At 46.2% G+C, this 25,968-nt stretch overlaps 1 protein-coding gene across 4 annotated transcripts in view; it reads right to left on the reverse strand.

The window, feature by feature from the left end:
• FSTL4 (follistatin like 4) overlaps positions 1–25,968 on the reverse strand; it is a 734,451-nt gene that overhangs the window by 246,308 nt on the left and 462,175 nt on the right. For all 4 annotated transcript variants that reach the window (XM_068535874.1, XM_068535876.1, XM_068535873.1 and 1 more), the window contains one exon: positions 4,565–4,813. In XM_068535874.1, coding sequence (XP_068391975.1) covers positions 4,565–4,813 — 249 coding nt within the window. The remainder of the gene's footprint in view (positions 1–4,564; positions 4,814–25,968) is intronic.

The raw sequence follows: 25,968 nt of genomic DNA on the forward strand, positions 1-25,968 counted from the left end.
ATCCAGACCCCTGACCTCTAAGCCCGTATCCAGCGTGGTCACATGCGGGCAGGGTTCTTACAGCCTCCTGTGTCTGCCTCTCGACTGTGCCCTGATGTTTGCAATGACAACACCATCCTCTGGAGTGCTGCTGACACTGCTTAGAGAAGAGCGCTCATGATGTGACTGGCACTGCTCATTTTATGCTCGCGACACCATGAGGTAGGCGCTATCATCATTCCCATCTTACAGACGCAGTAAGTGAGACAGAGCTTATGTGCCTTCTCCAAGGCGATGTGGAATGGCCCCAAGGCTGACCTAAGGCCGGTGCCTTTGGTCCTGTGCCACCTGCTCCCTCAGCACGGGCCTCTCCGCAGGCCCCAGCACCTCCCTGCTGTAGGGACCGCTCCAGCAGGGTGAAGCCAAATCCCCTAGGATGCCTGCCACCACCAACACGGCCCTGCACCCGCTGCTCCCACACCGTGGGACGCCGAGTCTCTCTGGGGCTGGGCCAAAACAGCTGGGAATGTGAGTAGCTCTCCCTGGCAGGGCAGAGGAGACTTGTCGAAGTGTGGAAATGCCCTGGAGGCATGGGACTCATTTTATGTTTCTGAAGCAGTAAGATGCGAAGTAACAACAACAACTAAATAAATACCCAAAAGAAGAAAAGAAGTCTTTGGCAGCAAGATCTATCTGCTCTGCTAACTTGTAACAGAAGTTTGGGTTTTTATTCCTGTGTTTAGTAACACTTAGGAAAAAAAGGTTTATTAGTGAGCCTATAGTATGTTTAATTTTTAAAATAAAAAGTGGCAATTATTTCCTCTGATTTCATAAGCCTGGGAATTCCCCTCTGAAGCACCAAAGCGTACCTACAAATTCCATGCAGGATGAGGAAGCTTAATGGCCTGTTTAGAACTGAAACCCTAAGAAGCTTCTTTCTTCCATAATTTCATGGTTTGTTTGGAAAACTGCCCAACTATGACACTATCATCTGGGATAATACAAGCCAGGCGTGGTGAGTGATAGCTGAGTGGCAAGCTTGTCTTCTCCAACAGTGTAGGAAATAAAGCGTGAATTCAGAACTGAGTCAGAAAAATCATTTAAAAAGTGCCAGCTAGTACACAAATAGGAATGTCCTGTCACAAGAAAACTTTTAAGACACAAACTCTAGAAGAAGTTAAAGGTACAGAGAAATCCACCTACTATCTTGGTGTTCATTGGTAATATTTGGTACCGAGGACAAATGTGACTCTAATTTTGCCCCAAGGAGAAGGAGAGACAGTATCCTACCTCCCTTGTCCCCCTGACTTTCAGCGAGTGAGACCCTGCTTGGGACGTCAGGACTGCTGGTATGGAAGCTGCCAACACCCGCTGAAGCAAGGCTGCTGAGTTTAGTTTTGATTTTCTCACCGGCTAATGATCCCTAAATGATGTTGTATTTCATTCTGTATTCACAGTATCCCATTGCCATAGTAACAGGAATGTGATACCACAAGTTTTCTTGCACATGGGCTTCGAATGCTGCCTCTCCTCCCTGGCAGAGGGGTTAGTGTCATGTCCCTAGGCGGTACCCCTGAGAACCCCCTCTGCACCCCAGTGGGGGCTCAGGGGCTCTGGTGGCAGAGCGAGTGCTCTGAACTGTGGTGGCCTCGCCTAGGAACCCACCACCACGTCCCCGTCCCCCTCGCTCTACGTGCTCCAACCCCATAAGGACGGTCCTAATATAGTGACTTCTGGGGGCAGAGAAAGCCCCAGAGAGTGAAGTCATAACTTCTCTTTGTAAAGCTGGTAGGAAAAGACAGTGATACGTTATGATTTTAGAATTTTTGTTTGCATGGGAAAAAGGTGTTTTTAAGTTTCCTGGATCAACAACTCCCTGGAAATTTGGGATGAAAGACAAATCGTCATCAATGGAGCTCAAGATGGCATTAAATACTCTGCTGCCATCTTGGGGTGAGGACTGAAGGAAGCTGTCCTTTATACCCACCAGCCTTTTTCCTAAGAATCCCATCCTGCTTGCCCCCCAGCCCTCTGTCAATCCATTACTGCCCGCTCCCCGCTGGAGCCATGGTTCTGGCGAAGATGGAGAAGTGCGCTCCCAAAGGACCCTCCTAGGCCTGGCTGCCTCCGCGCCCTCCAAGGCCCTGGGATCAGTGAACAGGTCTCTACTGCTTGCTGGGCATTCCCTATGGAAACGCTAGAGAAGGAGAGGCTGGCTGGCCTCCTGCCTAGGAACTGGAGCTGATACTGAACCAGAGGCAGTGAAGGCTTCTCCGTGGGGTCCAGACGAGGCCAGGGTTGCAGACGGGGGAGCCGTAGCCCCTGGTGGGCATCTCCAGGATAGCCTGAGGGCCTGACTCTCAGCACCTTCCTCTCCCACTCTCCATCTACCTGCAAGCCATCCAGGCCCAAGACCTGCTGGTCAGAACCCTTGTTCCTGCCTCTGCATTCCCCTCACAGCTTGTGCACCTCTCTGCTCCAGGCCTGAGGCCACACTGAATTAGATAAATGATGACAAGAGGTGTCATTAATACCCAACACGTGTAACATACCGGGCCCACACTAAGTGGTCTCTGTGCCGCATCTCCTTTACTTTTCTCCACGGAGCAGGTTGGAACTGCCAATAGCCCCTTTTACAGCTGAGGAAAAGGCCCAGAGAGGCGGAGTCATGCACTCAAGGTCACAGAGCTGGGCTGCAACCCCAGGTCCCTCTGGGACTTTGCAGGTACCCCTTTCCACCGAAAAGGGATCTTTTGCAGAGCGGCTCTGTCTGCCACTCAAGTGGGTGGGAATTCACAAAATCGGTGAAAAACCCAACGAATCAGAAGGATTCGGTGGATAAATTCAATCAGCATGAAGCAGAACCAAGACCTAATCTGCCTGCCCCTCCCGCACGCTCTCCAGCTCTCCCCCAGCACCCTTCACCACGGCAGGTTTTGTGGTGGGTGATTTTCCCTCACGTGACGTAAGAAATGCTGTTTGAATAACCGATGGTGAGGGAGGCCGTGCACACTCTGATGCAGAAATAAAAACCTTTAGAAAGATGCAAGTTGGGGGATACTGGAAACCAGAGAATGGAACGTCAGTCTATAAAATTCAACATGGCCAATAAGGCTGGAGCAAGTGGTCAAGTGTTTTAGTGCTCACGGCTGCTGAGGCATCGGCAGGCCTGGGCTGGTGGGCAGGGCTTCCAGGCCTCGGACATTTTTCCTGGGCTCATTTTGTCTTGATTCCACATTGGGCCTCATGATTTCTAAAGCACGTCAGCATTCGTGTCATAAGCATGGCCATGAAAGGGGCCAAGACTCTTCCCATCACAAGATAAACTCAACTTTCCAGAGACCCGCCTGCTCCAGGACCCCGCTGCCAGGGCCCGTGGATGAGGTGGGAAAGCTGCCCTTTCTCGGGGTGCAGAAGGCCCACAGACCTGGACTCCTCCACCGTGAATCCTCCTGCCACATGGTCCTGGCGCCAGTGCAAGTGAGACCAGAGCTCTGCCCTTTCCTCTGGGCGCCCAGGCTCCCAGCTGTGACCACACAGAAGCCCTTTTCTGCCAGTGTCACCAGCACTCTGCAGTGGGGCTCCATCCAGGCTTTCTCCCCCCCTCCCGGCCCTGCCCCACAGCAGGTCTCGGACCTCATGCAGCCCCACGTGGGCTCCCCACCTCCAGCATCCCCTGGCTCGGGACAGTGGGCCTGTTCCCACCTGCCCAAGTGCTGCTTCTGCCGTCTCACATCGTCTAATTTATTCATGTGTGGCCATTTGGGTTCAGCATCACAAATATTTTTACAGGCTGTGGCATGCACTATTCATTGCGGCCGCATGGACATGGGAATTTGTGGTCTAGCTCTCATATTCTTGAGCATCTGTGAGTTGTTGACGTCTTGGTGCAAGGCCCTGAGCCACGTGCTGAGACTATATTCGTGCACCAAGAGCCATGGGCTCTGCCCTTGAGGCTCTTACCATCCATTGGGAGCTGGCACTGCCCCTCTCACTCAAGCCCAGCAGAGGGCATGAACCCTTTGGCCCCAACTCCACGGACACGTTCTGAAGTCCTTGCAGGGCCTTCCTCATCTTGCTCAGAGGTGTTCTGGACAGGCCAGGTGACCGCTCTAGGCCAGAGCTGGAGTGCCCACCATACTGGGAACCACTGGACTGCAGGGTCCATCTGGCCACATTCTACACACCGCATGGTCTCCTGATTCACGAGACACTGTCCAGAGGGGCCAACGTGCTCTCTGCCGCCACCTGGCAGGGCCCACCCTACTCAAGAGACCTGGGCAGTGCCTTTCAGCCTGGTTCCTACTGGACACATGCTCTGCACCAACCCAGGGCTTCGTGAGCCTCCCTGGCTTCTGCTCTCCCAGGGCCTTCCTCTAAGGGCAGGGGCCTCTGGAGGTGGACACAAACGAACACGCATCACTGAAATGCTGCTGCTGCTATGCTGTTAAGGCTCTTTCCTCTTTCTCTTTTTTTAAAAACACATTTAACCTGTAAGACGCAGCACCCAGGTCATTTGTCAGAAGGGCATTAGAAAATCCATGACAAAACCCACGAGCATAGAGGCAGGGAGCCGTCTTCCTACCTTTAAGGAAACAGTCCTTGCTGCGGACGATGACAATCTTCTTCCCCAGCAGGCAAGCAGCACGGTGGAGCTCACAGTGGTTTTCGTAAACCCTCCCGTCGGAACCACACACGGGCACGTAGCTGGGACTGCAGGCCTCCAGGCACCGGCACTCGGGCTCCCCCGTCTCCCTGCTGAGTGTGCACCTTGTCCCGCGGCTGCAGAACTTCTTCCTGCAGGAGGCCGGCAGCCCACGGTGGCCGGAAAGCCCTGCCAGGCACACAAACACAGAAGGTCAGCCGTGAGCACTCAGGGGTGTGTGGCATGGGCCATCTGTGTGGCTCTTTCAGGCTGTGGTGAGCAGAGTCTGTGAAGCTGAGGCCCGGGGGCTCGGGCGCCCCATGGAGCCCCTGCCCCTCTGGCGGGGGTGCTACGAGCAGTGCCCTGCCGTGTAGAGCCCAGGTTTTTTGGCTGGCTCTCGCCAGACGTCTCAGACACAACCCCTGCCCATCCTGGAAGGGAGGAGTAAACAGAGGGCCACATGGAGCTGGCAAAGTACCAATCGACCCTGCTGACTGAGCGGAGGAGGGCTTTCCAAGGGACAGAGGGCTTGAGCCAAGGCTCCCGTAACCACAGCACAGGGAGCATTTGCCTGTCTCTGGGAGGAGACGGTGTGGGTTGGGGGAATATGGGTTGGGGGGATAAGGGTAGCAAGGAGTGGTTCTGCCTTATAGACTCAGACAGCCAAGCAGAGGCATTTTGGTCTGATATGTTAGGCACTGGGGAGCCATGGTGGGGTCTAAGGAGTAAGTGTGGAGTAAGGAGAAAATGGTACTCTGAAGTGTTCAGGATCGGGGGGCAGCCAAGGCAGGGAGGCCAGAAGTTGACCTATTCCTCTGAGGAGAATACAGTTCGCTAGGACACAACAGCAGTGGTGGCACCAGCAGCCTTTGTCCACTGCTCAGTCCTTTCTAGCACAGTACTGCAGCCTGCAGCCGTGGGCAAGAAGGCTGAGACCATGGAAACAGCAGTTGCTGTGTTCCTTTGGGTCTCACACTTGCCATGTTGTTGTGTGTCTCCTGCACCCAACACATGCCCATAATGATCTCAGGCAGTGGTGTCCAGAGCTCACACACCAAAGCAGCAGGACAGCTGGTAGAGAGGCTTATTGCTGAAAAGGTACACTTACATGGAGGGCCAAAAAAGCATCTACCACCAACGTGACACTCCTCCAAAGAGTCCAGAAAACTGGATGATTGCCACGTGGCATTAATGGCAACAGATAGGAAATTGAGAATTATAAAGGGATATCAAAACGCAAATAATTAAAACATGAATGCAGATTTTATGGCCACAGAAGTCTTTGCTTTTAAGTTTTAATTAAATCTTCTTCAAAATATTGGCAAGACAGAATGGCCTGGGCCGTCAAGACTGAACTTTCAGCCTCAACTCCTACCCCATGGGATTAAAATGCCTAAGGAAAAAAAAAAACTTGTTTTTGGTTGAGTCTGTTTTCCATCATTATAGATTTGAAAAGAAAAAGAAAAGTCAGTTATCGGTAGATTAACTACTTGGTTCAATAACTCATTTAAATTCCTCCAGCCTTGGCAAGCTGAGAAATATTGACTTTTTCTTGAATCATAATAAACTAGAAGGTCAAAATATCTCTGAGCAGTATAAAAGTGCAGATTGTAAGTGGGCGTGGGAATCTCCTTTATCCACTTTGCTAACTGTTGGCGTGTCACCGCGAAGGCTAGGTGGCATTCACTGGCCCCAGCATGCACCCTCCTGCCAAGGCTGACAGGCGGGGGGGACCCAAGGCACTCGGCAGTGGGAGGCTCTGGGCGGGAAGCCCTTCACCCACGGTGTTTATGGCTGCTTTGTCACGGAGTGTGTTTGATTAGTATGATTCTCCTGGGTTATTGGAAAATGGGTTATCCTGGAAAGCACCGGAGGCTACTGGAAGAAACTAACCAGCTCTAAAAATATCAGCTACCCACTAGCCACCCCATTTTGAAGAAACAAAGCCCAACTTTCCGAGCCTCTGGTCTTTCAGTTCCTGCTTTGGTGCTTTTGCCCCGGCTGTGCTACCTGCCCAGACTGGGCTCTCTCTGGGTACATCAGCTCCAATGCACCCTTGGGGTCCACTTCCTCCACCAGGTGCCTGCTGCCACCTCCAGTCTGAGGGCCCCTCTCTGAACCCCCTGACCCTGAGAGGGTCTGCCCCACTCTCTGGCCTCAGGACGCCCCACGGGTGCAGGGCCTTTGTCTTCTTCAGCCTGCCCCCTCACTCAGGATTTAAGAAACACAATAGTTTTCAAAGCTGTTCTCCCTAACTCTGTTTCGGTGCTTAACCCCCAGGCTAGAAGCTGGGATGGGAAGGTGGAAAGGGCCCTGCATGCAGTGACTGTTCAGGGGTGTACCTCCCTTGCCACCTCCACGTGGGGAGCTGGAGGGATGGAGGCATGAAGGGGAGGCAACTGTCCGTAGAGGTGGGCCTTCTCTGGGGTAAAGGGGACTAGGACCAGGAGTGGCAGTGCAGCGAGGCCCTTCAGAGACCACCTAATCCAGTGCATCAATGGAAGGCCAGTGAGCTGTGGACGGGGGTGGGGAGAATCCTCTCTACCTGATCCTATCCTCTCTGAGACGCCCACACGCCCAGGCTGCACCCAACACCTCTGAGGACCAGCGCTGCACGTGGCGCTTCCGACGCCCCGGTTTGATCATGCTGCAGGTGTGGCTCTGAGGGCCTCCCCCAGCCTGTGCTCCGAGGGGTCAGTGTTAAGAAAACAGTTGTGCCAACCCGTGCTCATCCAAGTGGCCCAGAGCACTCAGGCTCTCGCTGACATGGAAATGGACTGTTGGCAAATATTTGATTCCTAATTATTGGCAATTAAGACAAAAGTAGCTTGAAAGCCCTGCATCTGCCCTTCCCAGTCTGTGGCCAGTGGGCTCCCCGACAAGCGGAGAATGCCGTGCATGGGGGCGGCCTGGGGTCCCGACCCCGGCCTCTGAGACGCCGGCCAAGCGTGGTTTCATTAAATGAGCCCCTTGTCACCACTTCCTCCTTGTTATGAAAACAGAATGAATTCCCCCCTCCTACCAGGACGATGATAAAACGGTAATGGGAAAGGTAACCAAGTGAGACTGCCAGCAACTGCCTACAGTATTTATGAGGACGACCATGATGCCTGAAAAAGATATAATGTGCTTAATTTATAGTCATAAAGAAAGTCATTTACCCAGGTTAGAGACTGATCATCTCACCAAATAAGCTGCTTTTCAACACTAATTAAATGTACCGAACATGGTCAGACACGGGAATTGTTACATGAAAGTGATGGTGGCAGAAGAAACAAGTCCATTTGTACCAGTCGGTGCTAAAGCCTTCCTCTGCAATTCAAATAAGGATTCTCGACTTGACCGCCACAGACCAGGGATCTGCAGGTGGTGGAGGTTAGCCGCGGTCGAGTCACGCCCGCCCGACCCCGGGGGAGGGATCAGAGGGAGCGAGCCTTCCTCCTTTGCCCGGAGCAGGAAGCCTCCTTCCTTGGTTGCTCACCTCTGACCACAGCACAGAGCACAGACAGTTCAGCTATTTTGCCCCCAAACTCTGACTCAGTCTCTGAAACTGGTTCTTCACACAGAGTAAACCAGTGAGCTCTCCCCTCTCAGGGATCGTGCCCTGAATCGCACACAAGGGGAAACCCCTCCAAGTTCCTCTTTGGGATGGTAATTCCACTTCGGGCATGTTTGCCCAGGGCAGCATTTCACCTGAGAACTTGCCCTTGGCTTGCCTACTAGGGGAGCCCCTCCCCTTCCCTCCACCCCCCCCCCCCCCCCCCCCGCCCCCGGCCTGCAGAGGTCATTCTAGGTCTCTGTGGGCGGTACTGCCTAGGCCCCCTCCAGCCGGCCTCAGTGTCCCAGCTGAAGGGCTGGGGCTGAAACGCCCACTACCTCGCCCCACCCTTCCACAAAGCCACAGTGAGGCGATGGCTTGGCTCTACAGTGGCTGCACACTCTGCAGGGCCCAAGGCCAAGAAGAGGGGGACGTGGACGCGGAAGACGAGAGGCGACAGGTGCAGCCCCAAGTACCGGCCGCCCTGCACGCTGATGGCCTCACTGCTGCCTGCCGTGAACCCCTGTCTGGCACCGCAGCGGTCTCCAGCTTCTGCAGACAGAAGGTATTTGTACAGGAATGAGGGGCCCACCTGTCAGCAGACATAGCCCCTTACACACAGATTATATGCTTTATTTTCTGTGCATTGATATGGATCCACCGGGGAGCTGCAGCCCATATCCTGTGTCATGGTCAGGTTCTTTAAAGACCTAGAGTGAAGAGTGGTGTGTGTACAGAGGTGTAGCTATGTGGGCTGTATCAGCCAGGGGCTGAAGGTGATGGTCCCAGTACGTGTCCCTACCTCACAGCCCCAGACATGCCCAAGGTGGTCTGGAGACAGAGCATCTGGTAAACTTTGACTCTGCTTAGCAGAGACCATGCAAGTGCCTTGGAAGTGGCTGCAGAATTTGGGTTTGTGCGAGAGCCAGGCAGAGACCCAGGTCTGCAGCCAGTGCAGTTTCTACATACCAGATGGGGTGGGTGGTAACAACGGGGTGCTTCAGGAGTGCCTGCCGGCCAGCTCTCCAACCACCTATTCATCCAACAAATACTTACGGAGCACCTCCTATGGGCCAGACCCTATTCTAGGTGCTGTGGACACAAGGCAGACTGGGACATTGTCCTCAGGGCACTGATAGTACAGTGCAGGAAGACACATGAGAGCGTGAACAGGCAAACACACACACAAGACAAATGTGGGCTGGGGAAAAGGCCAGGAAGGAGTTAAATAGGGCGCTGCGGTGGGCCGGCTTTCATCTGAGGTCAGGGAAGCCTTCTTTTTTTGAGGGGGGGGGGCTTTCATTTTACTTTATTTATTTATTTATATTTTTTAACATCTTTACTGGAGTATAACTGCTTTACAATGGTGTGTTAGTTTCTGCTTTATAACAAAGTGAATCAGTTATACATAAACATGTTCCCATATCTCTTCCCTCTTGCGTCTCCCTCCCTCCCACCCTCCCTATCCCACCCCTCTAGGTGAACACAAAGCACCGAGCTGATCTCCCTGTGCTATGTGGCTGCTTCCCACTAGCTATCTATTTTACATTTGGTAGTGTATACATGAAACTACCATGCCACTTTCATGCCACTACCATGTCACTTTCCATGCCACTCTCTCACTTTGTCCCAGCTTACCCTTCCCCCTCCCCGTGTCCTCAAGAAGTCCGTTCTCTACGTCTGCATCTTTATTCCTGTCCTGCCCCTAGGTTCTTCAGAACCTTTTTTTTTTTTTTTTTTAGATTCCATATATATGTGTTAACATACGGTATTCGTTTTTCTCTTTCTGACTTACTTCACTCTGTATGACAGTCTCTAGGTCCATCTACCTCACTACAAATAACTCAATTTCATTTCTTTTTATGGCTGAGTAATATTACATTGTATATATGTGCCACATCTTCTTTATCCATTCATCTGTCGATGGACACTTAGGTTGCTTCCATATCCTGGCTATTGTAAATAGAGCTGCAATGAACATTGCGGTACATGACTTTTTTGAATTATGGTTTTCTCAGGGTATATGCCCAGTAGTGGGATTGCTGGGTCGTATGGTAGTTCTGTTTTTAGTTTTTTAAGGAACCTCCATACTGTTCTCCAGAGTGGCTGTATCAATTTACATTCCCACCAACAGTGCAAGAGGGTTTCCTTTTCTCCAAACCCTCTCCAGCATTTATTGTTTGTAGATTTTTTGATGATGGCCATTCTGACTGGTGTGAGGTTATAGCTCATTGTAGTTTTGATTTGCATTTCTCTAATGGTCAGTGATGTTGAGCATCCTTTCATGTGTTTGTTGGCAGTCTGTATATCTTCTTTGGAGAAATGTCTATTTAGGTCTTCTGCCTTGAGAACGTGAGATTTGACCTGAGACCTGAAAGTTAGGTGGCAGAGCCCCGGGGAGAGAACAGCAGCCTGGGGGCCCGGAGCCCTGTGTACAGAGCAAGGGGGCGGCACAGGGAGAGGCCTGGATTGCTCCCAGGCAGACCTCACTGGGGCAGAACCAGTCTGTAGAGTCAAATTTGCCGCCTTGCCCAGCTGTACCCCTGGGGAAGTGGGGTGACTCTCGTTCCCTGGAAGCCTGCAGTCAGCTCTTGGGAACTGAGTGTTGGAGGGAGGCCCCATCTCCTGGCATTCAACACTCCTAGCTCCACGCCTGGCTGAAAGGGCCCGTCCTCAAACACTCCCACAGGCCACAAGGCTCTTAGCACCTCACAGGCTGCTGGTGGGGACGAGAAAAGCTCTCCTGGTCTCAGCACTGGCCCCCTTGGTGGCAACCTCCATATTCTCTGGGTGACCTGAGTACTGCGGCTGCCCTGGGTCCACCTCTGCCCTGCAAAGTCTCATTCACACTCAAGGGTTGGAAAGAGAATCTGCAGTTCCTCCCAGGGAGATGTGCATTTCCAGTAGTACCCAGCCAGGGGGGCTGTTGCTTAAAGTAACTCCTAGTTACTGAGTAAACGGTAAACTCCTGTTTACTGAGGCGTGCCAATGGCCAGGCACCATGCCTAACACTTAACATGAGCTCATCTAATCCTCATTTCATCCTCGTAACAGCCCTGTGAAGTAGACACACAGGCCTCACTCTGAATGTATTTGTGGCATGTATATGTGCCCATTTTACAGACTGGGAAATATGAGTCAAGCAGTGACATGCCTATGGTCAGACAGCAAGTAGGTTGTAGGTGGTGCAGCCTATATTTGAATGAGTCTCACCCCAAATCCCTCGGACTTGGGATAATCTGCTCAGTCAGGAATACGATCCCTGCCTCAAGGAACTCAGGCCAGGAGGGTTCAGATGTCCATAGTCTGAGCTTCTCCAACATCAGGACACATACAAATGTCAGCAGTTCTGGCCAGTAGGCTTTCTGCTGCTCACACAAGAACATGCAGCTAGGAGGCCAATTTAGCAAATTCTCTGAGGGCTGGAGGTTTACAGAGTCACAGGAGGAAGTGCTGCTTGGATCTTCGAACATCGAATCCCAAACCCACTCCTCAAGCATGGACACCGGGTCCGCGACCCCCTCCCTCCATTATGATGTCTCTCAGCTTCAGTGGCCCCCTGCCCCCCTCCTCTGGGCTTTTCCCCTGAAATTGTTCAGGTGACTAGTGGGCAGACGTGATGTTCTCTCAGTGACCACACAGCACAGCCTAAGCCGAGACCACTGTGTGCTTCATGAAAATGGAAGTTTGACCAGCTCAGAAACATGTGATCAATTTTCCAGCTCCCAAAGCTTAACAGAAACATATGATTACCCATCGCTGGAAGATAACTTAACCTGTTCTGTGTATGGCTCACAGATACTAAATTAAAGTCTGACAAATTGGCTTCAAAACACGCCACTAAGTCAAAGCCAGAAATGCCTGGCACACGGAGAGAAGAAGGAGGACCTTTAACCCTCAGCGGGCTCTCAGTTCTGCCTGAGGAATTTGATTCTAACCAATTCTGCATCAAACCAAAGCACAGAGTAGGATGCTACACACTGTCCAATGTCCCTGGGCAGGGCTTCTGGAGGCAGTTATTTCCAGTCAGGGATGAAGAACGTAAGTGCCAAAGTATACTTTCCAAAAACTTGAAAACAGGACTCTGATGAGAATACAAAATGAGAAAGTGTTAAAGATTTATTCAACTCAGTAATGAGGGACCTGCAGGAGGGTGAAGCTGGTTCAAAGGAGAGTTGGAGGAGGTATACAGGCATTGGAGAGAGAAAGTGGGATGAGATAGCCAGCAGAGGCACACCACCAGGTAATGACCTACAGGGCAAGAACACCATACAGTTTGGGGGTTATTTTTTCCACCAGAAAGAAATAGTTTGCATCTTTACTGGAAACAAATCTGTAAGTTAACATGTAACTGCATAGTCTGAGCCTTTAATTCACACAAAATATTGAGTTGAACAAAGATACAACTCCCTAGCGTGGATCAGTGTATCATTTTTATACTGCTAAAACATGTTCCCATATGACACGGGGAGAACTTGCCACCCTCCCTTGTCCTTATTCCCAAGCTCTGGATACTTTTCCCAATGCCACAAAGTGCCTACAGATGTCATCTGAGTCGGCTGCCAGGACTTTCACCCTTGCCTCCTACCTGGGGCAGCTCCTTCCTCTGGAGCCCCCAGCCTCACAAAAGACCCCAGAGGGAGGAAATGAGACCCCGAACCACTGAGCTCAGCTCTGCTGAACTCTCACGTGCCGAAAGGCACCTGGTGTGGGAAGGTGAGAACAAGCTGGAGCCGGTCGGGTGCTCACGTGAACCCTGAACCGCATCTGGGTTTCAAGCAACCCGTGGTTAAACCTCACATTGACCCAGCCCTGGGCTCCTGGCCTTGTTAGCTGTGTGATTCCAGGCAAGTTCCCCACGCTCTTTTCCCTCTAATTTAAAAATGAGGATAACAATGGTTTGCCCTTCACAGGATTTGTTTTTTTGAGGATTAAATGCGCTGACTCATGTGAAGGGCTTGGCACACAGTAAGTGCTCAATTCAGACATTTGGAATTACTGACAGGTTGAATAAATAAGACTGAAAAATAAGAAGCCATTTGGTTTTACTGATATAAGTGTATACAAGCGTGGGCTGGTTACAATCTTCAGGAGGCCTGCCTTAATGAAAAGGGGAGCATATTTATATAGAAAGTATTGCCTGGTTTTAAAAGGCAGACTCGCAATAGCATGCTTCATAATATCTCGAGGAAATGCTTCCCTTGCAGTTTCCCTTACATTGGGAGTTTGCTTGCCCCAAGTGAAGTCTGCCCAGCTCCTGAGGGAGTCTGAAGTCACACATCCTCAGGGCACAGTGACCAGCACTGGCCTGCAGCCCAAACGCAGCAGGCTCCACTCCACACCTCAGGGTCCCTGCCAGCCAAGCCCAGAGCTCAGTTTCAAAGGCAGCCATGGCACGGGCCCTGGTCCTGTGAACGTCACAGGCCCACTTACCTCAGTCAGTCCTGGTGTATCTCTCCCCTCTGGGAGCCCTTTGCACTGTTATGCCACCTCTCCCTCTATATTGTATGATGATAGTAAAGCTACCTGACTCACGATTTCTAAGAGCTTTCTCCCTGGGGCCTCCCACAGGCATACTCCACTTAAAACGGGCTCCCAGACTGCCGGCCTGGAGCTTTGTCTAGCTGTTTGCCGGCACTCAGCACTTCTCACCCTCTGGTCCTGTGGCTCCCCAGACAGAAGAGCAGGCCCTGGGGCAGGGCCTCCGCAGCCGGACTTCACAGTCACCCAGAGCTCCAGGGCGGGCATGCGGTGGTCCCTGTGGTTTCAGGGCAAAGACCAGGTTCTACTTCTGCTGTTCAGAGCTCGGCACGGGGCCTGGCACAGAGTGGGCTGCGGAAAACGCCAGGCGAAAGACAGAATCTGATTAGGACACTGCAGAGACCCAAGACAGCTTGCTAGAGATCTGAGTAATCAGAAATCAATGGTTCCAAAGAAACAGACATGGCGACACAATGAGTAATAGAAGGAGTGGAGACTGTGGACAGCATTTGGGTGGGAGACTGGAGACCTGGGTTCTGTCCGGGTTCTACCAAAGCAAGTCTCTTTCACACCTGAGCCGCAGTTTCCTTATCGGTAACGTGAGGCAGTGTCTCGAAATTCCTTGAGACTGAATTTAGGGTGTCTATAAAAGCCTGTGTTCTAACTTGCACATCTTTTGGCTGTAATAAAACTACAATAATCCCTTCTTTTTCTTTTTGCCTCTATTTGCCCTATCAAGTTATTTCAACTGGCCTCTGAAGGGTTATTTCAGAGACGAACTTGGGAAGAAAAGCTGCATAAAGATGTGAAGCACAATAGGATTTTTGCCCTTGGGAGAGTTTCTTTTACAAAATGGTTTTGTTTTAGAGTACTTCCTCCAAATATATTCCTATCCCAAAGTTCCTGTTCCTCTCCAGTTCGCATCTGTCTTATTCTCCGTCACCAGGGCCCTCATTTTTCCACCTGGTACCGAGCTCCCTTGTCACTTTCTCTAGCTCCTCGGGGCTCCCTGTGTCTTCCAGCTGAGGGGGCCAGTTGTTGCTGTTCTCAGTGGGTCTTCACTCTCTCCATGATGCCTCATTACGTGGGTTCGTTCCTGCTTCTCCACCAACTAATGATTCAAGGCCATGACACCTCGGACTGCCTCCAATTATTTCAAGGATTATCGTGAAGACACTCAGCGTGAGCCACCAGGATGCTCCCCAACACTTTAGACCTATGACCGCAGAGGGGATGCTAAATCCTTCTAGGGCCCTTTACCTGCTGTACAAGTGCTGCCCCCAGGTCAACACATTATCTTGGTAGATCACTGGTCTTTGATGTATCTTATAAACAGAGAGAATAATATGTACTTCTTGACCATCCTTTTAAAGGAAAAAATGAAGCACAATGAAAATATCTAATATTAGCACAGAAGAATTTAGTACTTTCAATCAGAAGGGTATCAGTTTCACCTCTCAAAGATCTGCCCTTTCCTCTCACTGGGATTAGTAGCCATAAAAGTATTTGCTGGATAATATCAAAATAAAGCTTAGTAATAGTATCAAATAGGTAACTCCATTTCTCCTCTGGTTTGCCTGAACCAAGTGGCTGCTGAGGCCTCTGGCAGGTGGGCCTAAGGGCTCAGGGAGGCTGGCTATCCTGGCTGAATGGGTCTCCCCCCCGAGACCAGGAGAGCACATGCTGACCAGAGAGCAGGAGGCTTCTTCCAGGTGTCTTCGCAGGGGCTCGACAACCTGTCTACTCCCACATAGAGGCCCTCAGGACCAGCCACCCCCTATCAGGGCCTATCTGGGAGACCACTACTGTGTTAGAGTCCTTCCGCGTCTGAACTTGAGCTCCAGCGAGCAGGCAGTGGACAATCACCATGCACACTAGGGGGTCCAGCCTCCAGGGGGAGGAAGAACAAGCAGAATCAGAGCTGCTGGAGAAGGATAACAACCTCAACAGAGACAACAAACCATCAAAACTGCAGGAGAAGTGACTACAGCCCAGAGAAGGTTTTCAAGAGAGTTGTGATTTTTGAACCCAAAAGAAAATCAGAGGAATTTAAAAAGAGAATGGTCAGTATTGGGACTCAAATGAGTGGCCTCCAAGATCAAGTAGAGTACATATCTCAAAGCCCAGAACAAAAATAGAAAAAAAAGTTCTAAAATACAGTAGTCACTCTAAATAAAAACTTTAAGGAAAAAAGGCATGGAGGACAATTTCCAAATACGTCCCTTTAAATGACCAACCACTGTTTCAATTAAAAATCAGGAGCCAGACAGGGATACTTGTCATCACCATTTTTATTCATAAAGGAAGTGTAGTAAGACAAGAAAATGAAATATTAGTAAAAATTTGGAAAAGACAACTAACAATTATCTCTTTTTGCTGATTGTATATCTATATACTTAGAAAACCAAGGGGCTCTAGTGCAAAGATATGAAAATTTTAAGAGAATTATTATGAGGTGGTTGGACAGATGATAAATATGCCAAAATTAACCATTCTTTTCTTCACTAGCAAAATAATTAGAAATGGGAAAGGGAAAATAGTCCACTGATAATAATGATAAGACTATAAAAGATAAGACTATATTGGCCCTAGATAACCAAGAAAAATAAGAAAAAGAATAATGAAGGGGGATGTGCCTTTCCGACGCGCCTTTCCAGATAGCAGAACATCAAACCAGAAAGCTGCTATGATCAAATCAATACGATAACGACTGAGGAATAGACAGATCAATGACTGTAGTTGTAACAATAAAATAGAAGAAGGGATCCAGAAATAAATCCCTGTGTATCTGAAAATTCGATGTATGACAAGAGTGGCTACTGCATGGGGTACATGATAGTCATTTGATAAACGATGTTGGGGTACCTAGCTATCCACCTGGAATAAAATAACATCAGAACCCTATTTCACACCACATAAAAGTCAAATTCAAGTAGCTGTAAATGTTTGTTATTCTTATTAAATAATGAGTGGATATAAAAGAAGAGTTACACACTTTGTGGACAGCATAAGCGTTGCAGCACAATGAACAAATATGTACTCATCGACCCATTTAGAGAAAAAGAACAGTTTCATTAGTTTTGAGTTCCTCCGATACTATACCCTCATTTCCACTCAGAGGTAAACATTATCTGGATTTTTTTGTTTATTATTATTTTGCTTTTCTTTGTAGTTTGATCTCATCTTAGTATTTCTATGCAATATACTGCTTTTTTTTTTACATGTTTCTGAACTTGACAGAAATAAATCACATTGTATTTATTTACCTGAGAAGTTACCTCTTTGCTCTTGCACTATGTTTTGTTTCATCCACATCGTTGCATATACCTTTAATTCATTTTCACTTATGTTGCCCATTGTACACACACAGCATTATTTATTTATATAGTCTATTTAGGTTGTTGATTGCCTTCTCCCATGGTCCTCTTTCTCTCTTTTGTTTCTTTATTTTGGATTGAATATTTCACCTTTCATTCTTTTTCTTCTAGTCAGATAAAAATTGAACATACTCTTTTTATTCTTCTACTCTTTACTCCATAAATTAAAAAATGTATAAATTAACCCAAGTCTAAAGTTACCCAATAACTTTACCCTACACATGAAGAAGAGCATATGAACTACAATCATTCCTTTCCTGACCTAAATATATGATAATAGTATATATTAATTCTATCTTTATTCCTCAGATTTTCTTAGTTGTGTTTGTCTAAAATATCCATTTTATCCTTGTTTTAAAGAGTCATTTATGCTGCGTAATTAATTCTATGTTCACAGATTTTTCCTCTCAACTCATTAAACATTTTATTCCCCTGCTCCTTGGCTTCCACTGTTGTTGAGATGTCAGCTGACAGCCTTTTCATTCTTTTGTAGGCAATCCATCTTTTCTCTTTGGATCATTTTAAGATCTCTTTGGTTTTCTGTAGTTTCTCTATGATGTAAGTAAGCATATTTCTTTGCTTTTGTTCTGCCTATAATTCATTGGGTTTCCTGGAAGTGAGGATTCATGTCTTTCATCAATTCGTGGAACTCACAGCCATCTTCCTTTAGATACTCTCTCTGCTCCATTATTTCTCTCCTTTTTCAGGCATTCTGATTAGACACATGTTACAAGTTCTCATTCTATCTCAATATCTCTTATCTCCTTCACATTTCCCATATTTGGTTTCTCTGTGTTGCATTCTGTGTAATTTTTTCAAATTCATCTTCTAGCTCCTGAATTCCCTCTTTGGCTTTTTCTAGTCTACTCTTACATTCTCCCATTGAGTGTTTAACTTTGAATTTTTATTTCTAGAAGTTCTATTTAGTTCTTCATGAAGATGAATGGTCATTTGTAGAATCTCTTGATTTTCAAACATATTCCAATCTTCAAAAAATATTAAACATACATATTTTATTTTCTGTGTTACTTTGCTATTTATGCTGGTTGTTACATGGTGCTTCCCCCCACGGTGTTTTAAGATTTTTTTTTTTTTTAAGAGAATGAGCTCACAGTTCCTGGAAGTCGATCTGTGAAAATTCAGGATGCACAGTTTGAAGATGGGCTCATCTTGATTGTGCCAGGCATTCAAGGACTCCATCATTCTGGGTTAAACTCAATTTTATGTTTGAGATTTTACAGACTACCTAGATAGTTTGCATCTGAGCTACAATTTCTTGTGGAGATCAGCATATGGTTATATGTTATCATGGGACGTTTTCCCTCTCTGCTCTCTAATTTTGTGCCAAGATTTGAGACAAGCACATTTTCTTGCACTTGCTTGGGACAAGGTGTGTTTCTTTCTTGTTTAACCCTCCACTGTGGATGCAACCCTTTGGAGTTTCAGGTTTATAATGGGAAGGGGGAAATTTTTCCAAATATGCCCACCTTGGAAGGATGCTGGGATTTGTCCTTGCTGCCCTGAATTATGCTGGGTGTGCAAACCAAAGCTAAGGTTCACCCAGTTTGGCAAAAGCCCTCCAGGTAAAGCCAGCTTCATAGCTACATTACCTCTCTAGGTTTCTGATTTCACTAGCTTTTTTAACCTCTAAGTATTCCTTACATTCTTACCAGCACATCAAAGCTTAAAAGAATTTAAAAATATATTTCTCTGCCCATTGCCAGAGGCAGAAGTTAGATTATGACTTTAAAAAATTTTACATAACAATTTAAAAAACTGAGGTAAATACAGGGGTATGACATTCAACACAGCACTAGTTAGCTCTTTGGAAAGTGGCTGAGAACTGTTCCTGCCACAGAAGAGACTCAGGAAAGGCTGGGGTCATTGCCAGATAGCCTACTGTAATTTTCCTGAGTCCACCTGCATGTTTAAAGCAAATTTAAGCCCTTCCATCACCAGAAAGTTAAAAATTAAAGAGAAGTCTATGAATGGGGTGCAGTGGAAAAAAAAAAAAGAGACACAGTTGTCCCCAGTAACCTATGTCCCTATCTGCCACCTCAAAGCCCAGAGCAGGGTCTCTCAGTAGCAGTATTTTTCTCAGTATACAGATGTGGCTGGTGACAAATACAAGGAGGGTGACTGGCCGCTTTTGGACCACTTGTAATAAAAGCAATAAAAAGATTGAGTTGAGTTTGAAGTATCTTCTGAATAAACAATGCCTTTAGGCACCGTGTGGGTCTCCGACCTTTAATGTCATCTGATCTCTAGTTTATATTGACCACAGCAAACCTGCTTTCGACTGGTCCTGCTCTCCGTAGGCAGCAGGCATCAGAGTGAGGGCTTTACTCTCACTGACATATTTCTACCTAAAGCCTGGGCAGAAGTCACTCTGTAATAGGTGTTATTTACAGTGGCAAAATGGAACAATATTAAAAATCAAAATATCCTTCTAAGCAGGTCTTATTAGCCAAAACAAAATTATTTTTGATTTGTGACAACTAGCATACTTATCATCTCAACTCTAAACATGTCAGAATGACTTTTGCTTTTTTAACTGAAGGAGAGAAAATTCTAATGATATTTTAACTTCAAAAATTCATAGTTAAGAGGTAGGCAGCAGAGCATAGTGGTGGCCAGGTGTGGGGGTGGGGCACCGCAAGGAAGGGGACCAAAGGATGATGGCCAGGTTGGTTCTGGTAGGCAGCTGCACTGGGCAGTGGCAAGGTGGAATAAGGACCCACAGAGGAAGTGGAGTCAGGACATTATTTTATATACAGAGGGACCTAGTAATGGATGAATACCTTGAGGATAATGGGAGCCAGGTTTCTCATTGAAGAAGAGAGTTATAAATATGAAAAGAGGGAAGCTAGCAGGAACCCTATAGAATGAACCCTGTATATATATATGTGTGTGTATGTGTGTGTGTGTGCGTGTGTGTGTGTGTGTGTGTGTGTGTGTGTGTGATTTCCTGTATCTCTTTTCTGAGAGGGTCCAGGAGCAGCAAAACTCCAGTGGCAAGGAGCACATTTTACTCTCATGTCTTGGTTTCTAAATGCAATTCACCACTAATGGGAACCAAAGCTCTTTGAAGAAATGGCTTATTCCAGAGAAGGGGCAGGGAAAGTATAAGAAGAGCCCAGAATAGCTTGTTGTGCCAGAAAGTAAGGAAAAACTTTCTTACATATCAAAAGATGGGACATATCAAAAGACACAGAAACCAGTTTGAAGAAGCTCCCACTGGCCAAATCTGGGATATTTTGGGCATGAAAATAAATAATGATAGCAGCAGATAATATCCCACTGAATAAACAGAAATCTACAAATCCACACTGAGTTTTAAAAAGTGAGCAAATAAATGGGGAAACACAGAAAATTCTTCCTTACAGTAGAATTTCAATGAATAAAAGTAGAAGAAATCAAGGAATTAGAACATTTTCATTTGGCAATGATTATTGCCAAATAATCATTAGTACTAATTATTTAGTACTTATGTACTAGTAATTATTAGTACAATAATAATTAGTACTAATTATTTCAGGCCAAAAAAAAATCAATAAATGCTAAAACTAGTGGGTGAAAGAGGAATAACAGGATATTTACATAGTTTCAAAATAGCTCATCAGAAAACATTTATTAGTTTTAAAGGAAAACCGAGCAACTTTACAGTGGAGAAAGGTGGCAGATATCACCTATTCAAGTGATCAAAGTTAACATCACCAGTGATGGGAGGAGTTGACATTAATTCTTAATTGCTGGGATGCAGGAGAAGAGCTCATCATAACTTCACTTATATTCTTGCCAAAAATTCATAACCTCAATGTAGTCGCAAGGAAACATCAGAAAAACCCAAATTGAGAGACACTATTAAAATGACTGGCCTATAATTTTAAAAAATGTTAAGGATATGAAGGTCAAGGAATGATTGAAGAACTGCTCTGAACTGAAGCAGGCTGAAGATAGATGACAGCTAAATGTAATGGGTGATCTGGTGTGAATTCTCTTACTAAAAAGGATGTTGTTAGGACAGTCGGCAAAAGTTGAATGGGGTCTTTTGTGAAGTATATATGAGAGTTCTTTGTACTGTTCCTACAGTTTTCCAGTGACATGGAAAATGTTTTTAAAAATAGGGCATCTTAAATTTCAGACAGAATTATACTTCTGTATAGGACAGAGAAATTTCCAAAAGACTGTTGTCCCCATTATAACAACAAAAAAATCCAGAAGGACTAAAATTCATATATTTCTTAAAGTCATGTGACAGTAATGATGGAATATATGTCTAAGTGAACCAAATTCAGAGAAGAACAAGGCTTTAATAGAACTGAATATACAATATATGAAATAAAGGACTTACTAACTGGACTTTAATAAGAATAAGCTGACTGGACACAGCAGATAATGACATCAGCAAATTCCTAGATAAGTCAGTAATAAAAATGACTGAAGCACAGAGAAGAAAAATAGTGAAAAAAAATTGAACAGATCACCAGAGAGCCGGGGGATAATCTGAATAGGACTAACATACATGTAATTGGAGTTTTAGGAGAGGAGAGAAAGAATAGGGCAAAAGGAATATTTCAAAAGATATTGAATAAAATTTTAAAAACTGACTCAATCCATGACACGGGAGGTAAGACTATTCAAGGGAGAAAAGACAGTCTCTTCAATAAGTGGTGCTGGGAAAACTGGACAGCTAAATGTAAAAGAATGAAATTAGAACACTCCCTAACACCATACACAAAAATAAACTCAAAATGGATTAAAGACCTAAATGTAAGGCCAGATACTATATAACTCTTGGAGGAAAACATAGGCAGAACACTCTCTGACATAAATCAAAGCAAGATCCTTTATGATCCACCTCCTAGAGTGATGAAAACAGAAACAAAAATAAACAAATGGGACCTAATTAAACTTAAAAGCTTTTGCACAGCAAAGGAAACCATAAACAAAATGAAAAGACAACCCACAGAATGGAAGAAGATATTTGCAAATGAAGGGACTAACAAGGGATTAATTTCCAAAATATACAAACAGCTCATGCAGCTCAATATCAAAAAAACCACAAACAACCCAATCAAAAAATGGGCAGAAGATCTATATAGACATTTCTCCAAAGAAGACAGACAGATGGCCAAAAGCACATGAAAAGATGCTCAATATCACTAATTATTAGAGAAATGCAAATCAAAACTATAGTGAGGTACCACCTCACACTGGTCAGAATGGCCATCATCAAAAATCTACAAAAAATAAATGTTGGAGAGGGTGTGGAGAAAAGGGAATCCTTCTACACTGTTGGTGGGAATGTAAACTGGTACAACCATTATGGAGAACAGTATGGAGGTTCCTTAAAAAACTGAAAATAGAGCTACCATATGATCCAGCAATTCCACTCCTGGGCATAGGAGAAAACCGTAATTCAAAAAGATACAGGCACCTCAGTGTTCATTGCAGCACTATTTACAACAGCCAGGACATGGAAGCAACTTAAATGTCCATTGACAGAAGAATGGATAAAGAAGATGTGGTACATATATACAATGGAATATTACTCAGCCATAAAAAGAGGGAAATAATGCCATTTGCAGCAACATGGATGGACCTAGAGATTGTCATACTGAGTGAAGTAAGTCAGACAGAGAAGGACAAATATTGTATGATATCGCTTATATGTGGAATCTAAAAAAAACGGCACAAAATGAACTTATCTACAAAACAGAAATAGAGTCACAGATGTAGAAAACAATCTTATGGTTACCAGGAGGAAAAGGGGGAAGGATATATTGGGAGATTGGGATTGACATATACACACCACTGTATATAAAATAGATAACTAATAAGGACCTACTATGTAACACAGGGAACTCTACTCAATACTCTGTAATGACCTATATGGGAAAAGAATCTAAAAAAAGAGTTGATACATGTATTCAATATACCTGATTCACTCTGCTGTACAGCAGAAAGTAACACGACATTGTAAATCAAATGTACTCCAATAAAAATTGAAACAAACACAAAAAACAAAACAAACAAATGAAAAACTTGAAAGACATCAACCAAATATCCAAGAAGGTATGTGAACCAAAGCAAAAGGAACTCCAGCAAAGAAAACCACAAAGAAAACCATCATTAAACTACTGAAAACCGAATATAACAAGAAAATGTAAAAAGCAGCCAGAAGAAAAAAGGTATACCACCTTCAAGAGAATAAGAAGAATGATGTTGGGGCTTCCCTGGTGGCACAGTGGTTAAGAATCTGCCTGCCAATGCAGGGGACACAGGTTCAAGCCCTGGTCTGGGAAGACCCCCACATGCTGTGGAGCAACTAAACCTGTGTGCCACAACTACTGAAGCCCGCACGCCTAGAGCCTGTCTCCGCAACAGGAGAAGCCACTGCAAAGAGAAGCCCATGCACCACAACGAAGAGTAGCCCCTGCTCTCTGCAACTAGAGAAAGCCCACACACAGCAACGAAGACCCAGTGCAGCCAAAAACAAATAAATTAATTAATTAAAAAAAAAAACCAGAAGAATGATGTTTCATTTCTCATCAGAAACAATGGAAGTCAAAAGACAATGAACAAAGCTTCCACTACAAGAAGAAGGAAAAAGAAGAAAGAATACCGAAAGGAAGTAGAAGGAAGAAAAATAAAGGTAATAAAATAAAGAATAGAATAAAGAAAAAGAAATCACCAAAATAGAAAACATTCCCACCAGCAGTATATGAGTGTTCTGGTTCTCTCATATGCTTGCCAACACTTGCTATGGTCAGTCTTTTAAACTTTAGAAATTCTAATAATATCCTTGTAGTTTTAATCTGTATTTCCTAATGACTGATGATGTTGAGCATCTTTTTATGTGTTTGTGTGCCATCCATAAGTATTTATCCAAGAGAAATGAAAGCCTATGTCCACACAGGACATGTACAAAAATATTCATAGGAGCTTTATTTATAATAGTCCCCAAACGGAAACAAACCTAATGTGCTTCAATAGGAATGACTAAGCAAACTGTGATGTGGTCATTCAATAAAATACTATTTAGCAATACAGAGGAACAAACTGATTTACCAACAACGTGGAGAAAACTCAAGAACGTGATGCTGAGTGAAAGAAGCCAGACACCAAAGATTTCCTACTGTATAGCTCCACCTAATGAAGTTCAAGAATAGCTAAGCTAATCTATGGTGACAAGAACTGGAGTAGTGGTTGCCTCTGCATGTGGGAGGGTTGACTGGAAAGGGACGTGAGATCACTTTCCAGGGTGATGGAAATGTTTAAAGTTTTGATTGGAGTAATGGTATATACATTTGTCACAAATTATTGACAAAGACCTATGCCTTTCATTGCATGTAAATTATACTTCAGTTAAGAAAGAATCCACATTCAGGTTTTACTTTTTTCAAGACGACACTTAAGATTAAATGATCACAAATGGAAATTTAAGAAATCTTTTCTATTGCTCCCAAGTCTTACGCAGCAATGCCGGGAGCCAGCAGGGCCGTGCTGGAGCCTTGACTGCAACCCAAGTGTGACGACAAGCCGCTGGGGGATTTGAGCAGGAGGGTGATTCGATATGATTAATGCTTTTAAAATGGATTCTCTCTGCGGGGTGGGGGGAGGGTTGACTGAAATGGTGGCCAAAAGAGAAGCAGAGGGACCAGTTTAGGAGGCTGCTGGAGTTGCCAGAGCATCAGATGCCGTGGCCCTGGACTAGGGGGTGGGACTGGGGGAGGGGCGGAGAGGCTTCTGTGCTGTTTCAGGCAGGGCTTGCTGATACAGCAGGTGATGCTGTGAGTGAAGGAGAACGTCAGGCTTCTTGCCCGATAACCACGTGAATGCTGCTTACTATCCACTGAGACGGGGAGAATGGGGGATGATCAGGTTTGGTCATAACATCAAGAGATTTGTTCCAACTGCACTAAGACTGAGGTGTCTATTAAACGTCCCAGCACAGAAAATCAAGGGGCAGTTGGCTTTGTGAGCCTGGAGTCCAGGAAATAAGTGTGAGTGGAGACAGAGTTTTGGAAGATTTTAAAATCATGGGACTAGATGACATCACCCAGGGAAAGAGTGTAGATAAGGAAGAAAAGAGGGTTAGCCTGAAAAAGTTATTCTTAGACAATTCTCAAGTGTGGAAATTTGTGAAATTTAACAATTCCACCTCTGCGTTAGGAAATTTGTGTTTAATCTGAAAACGATGTGTTTAATTAGGTTATTCAGGCTAACTTAAAAGAAACTCTTGCCAAAATTATTTTGTTTTTCCTTTACCGGTACAAGTTGTTCCAGCTTAGAAACAACACCCGAGGTCCTCGGGACTTGGTTATTGTTCTAACGACCGAGGCTCCCGGTCTGGTGCTCTGAGAGCCTGAGGCCAAATGAACAGCGAACAGACTGGAGCTGCATGGCCTCCCGGCAGCCGAGCTCCAGCTGTGGCGTTTCCTGTGCACAGTTTCTGTACGAGGACCATAAAGGAGAAAGATCCCCTGGTATTTCTGAAACATGTTGGAGCCGGCGCACTGGCTTCGTCCTCGGACTGCACACAGTAACTTGTTTCTCGGCCGGTGTCTCTGACTCCCGTTTGACAATGCAGCACTGCTCACCCTGATGGAGGCGGCGCCCGGACCTGCATTCGTTTACATCAGCAGAAGCTTCAGTCCGCAGCCCATTCAGGCGGCCCCCCAGCTGTCCCATTTGCACTTTAGGAGCTGCAGCGCGCACATCTTCCTCCCGGGGGGAGGCCCCCGCCTTGCTCCCTCACGTAGCCCGGTGCCCCTGCCGAGGGACTGCACACCACGGCTCCCCGCAGAGGAGATGCTCCACACATCTGTCCCAACCCTGACGCAGGGGTGCTGCCTGATTCTGCTACAACACAAGGAAATAAGGCCCTGTCACATGCAAGTAGGAGCTTCCAAACAGCTGTGTGCTGGGGAGGGGGTGGCGAT

The sequence above is a fragment of the Eschrichtius robustus genome, chromosome 2 (assembly GCF_028021215.1).
Source record: "Eschrichtius robustus isolate mEscRob2 chromosome 2, mEscRob2.pri, whole genome shotgun sequence".
In the NCBI taxonomy this organism is placed as follows: domain Eukaryota; kingdom Metazoa; phylum Chordata; class Mammalia; order Artiodactyla; family Eschrichtiidae; genus Eschrichtius; species Eschrichtius robustus.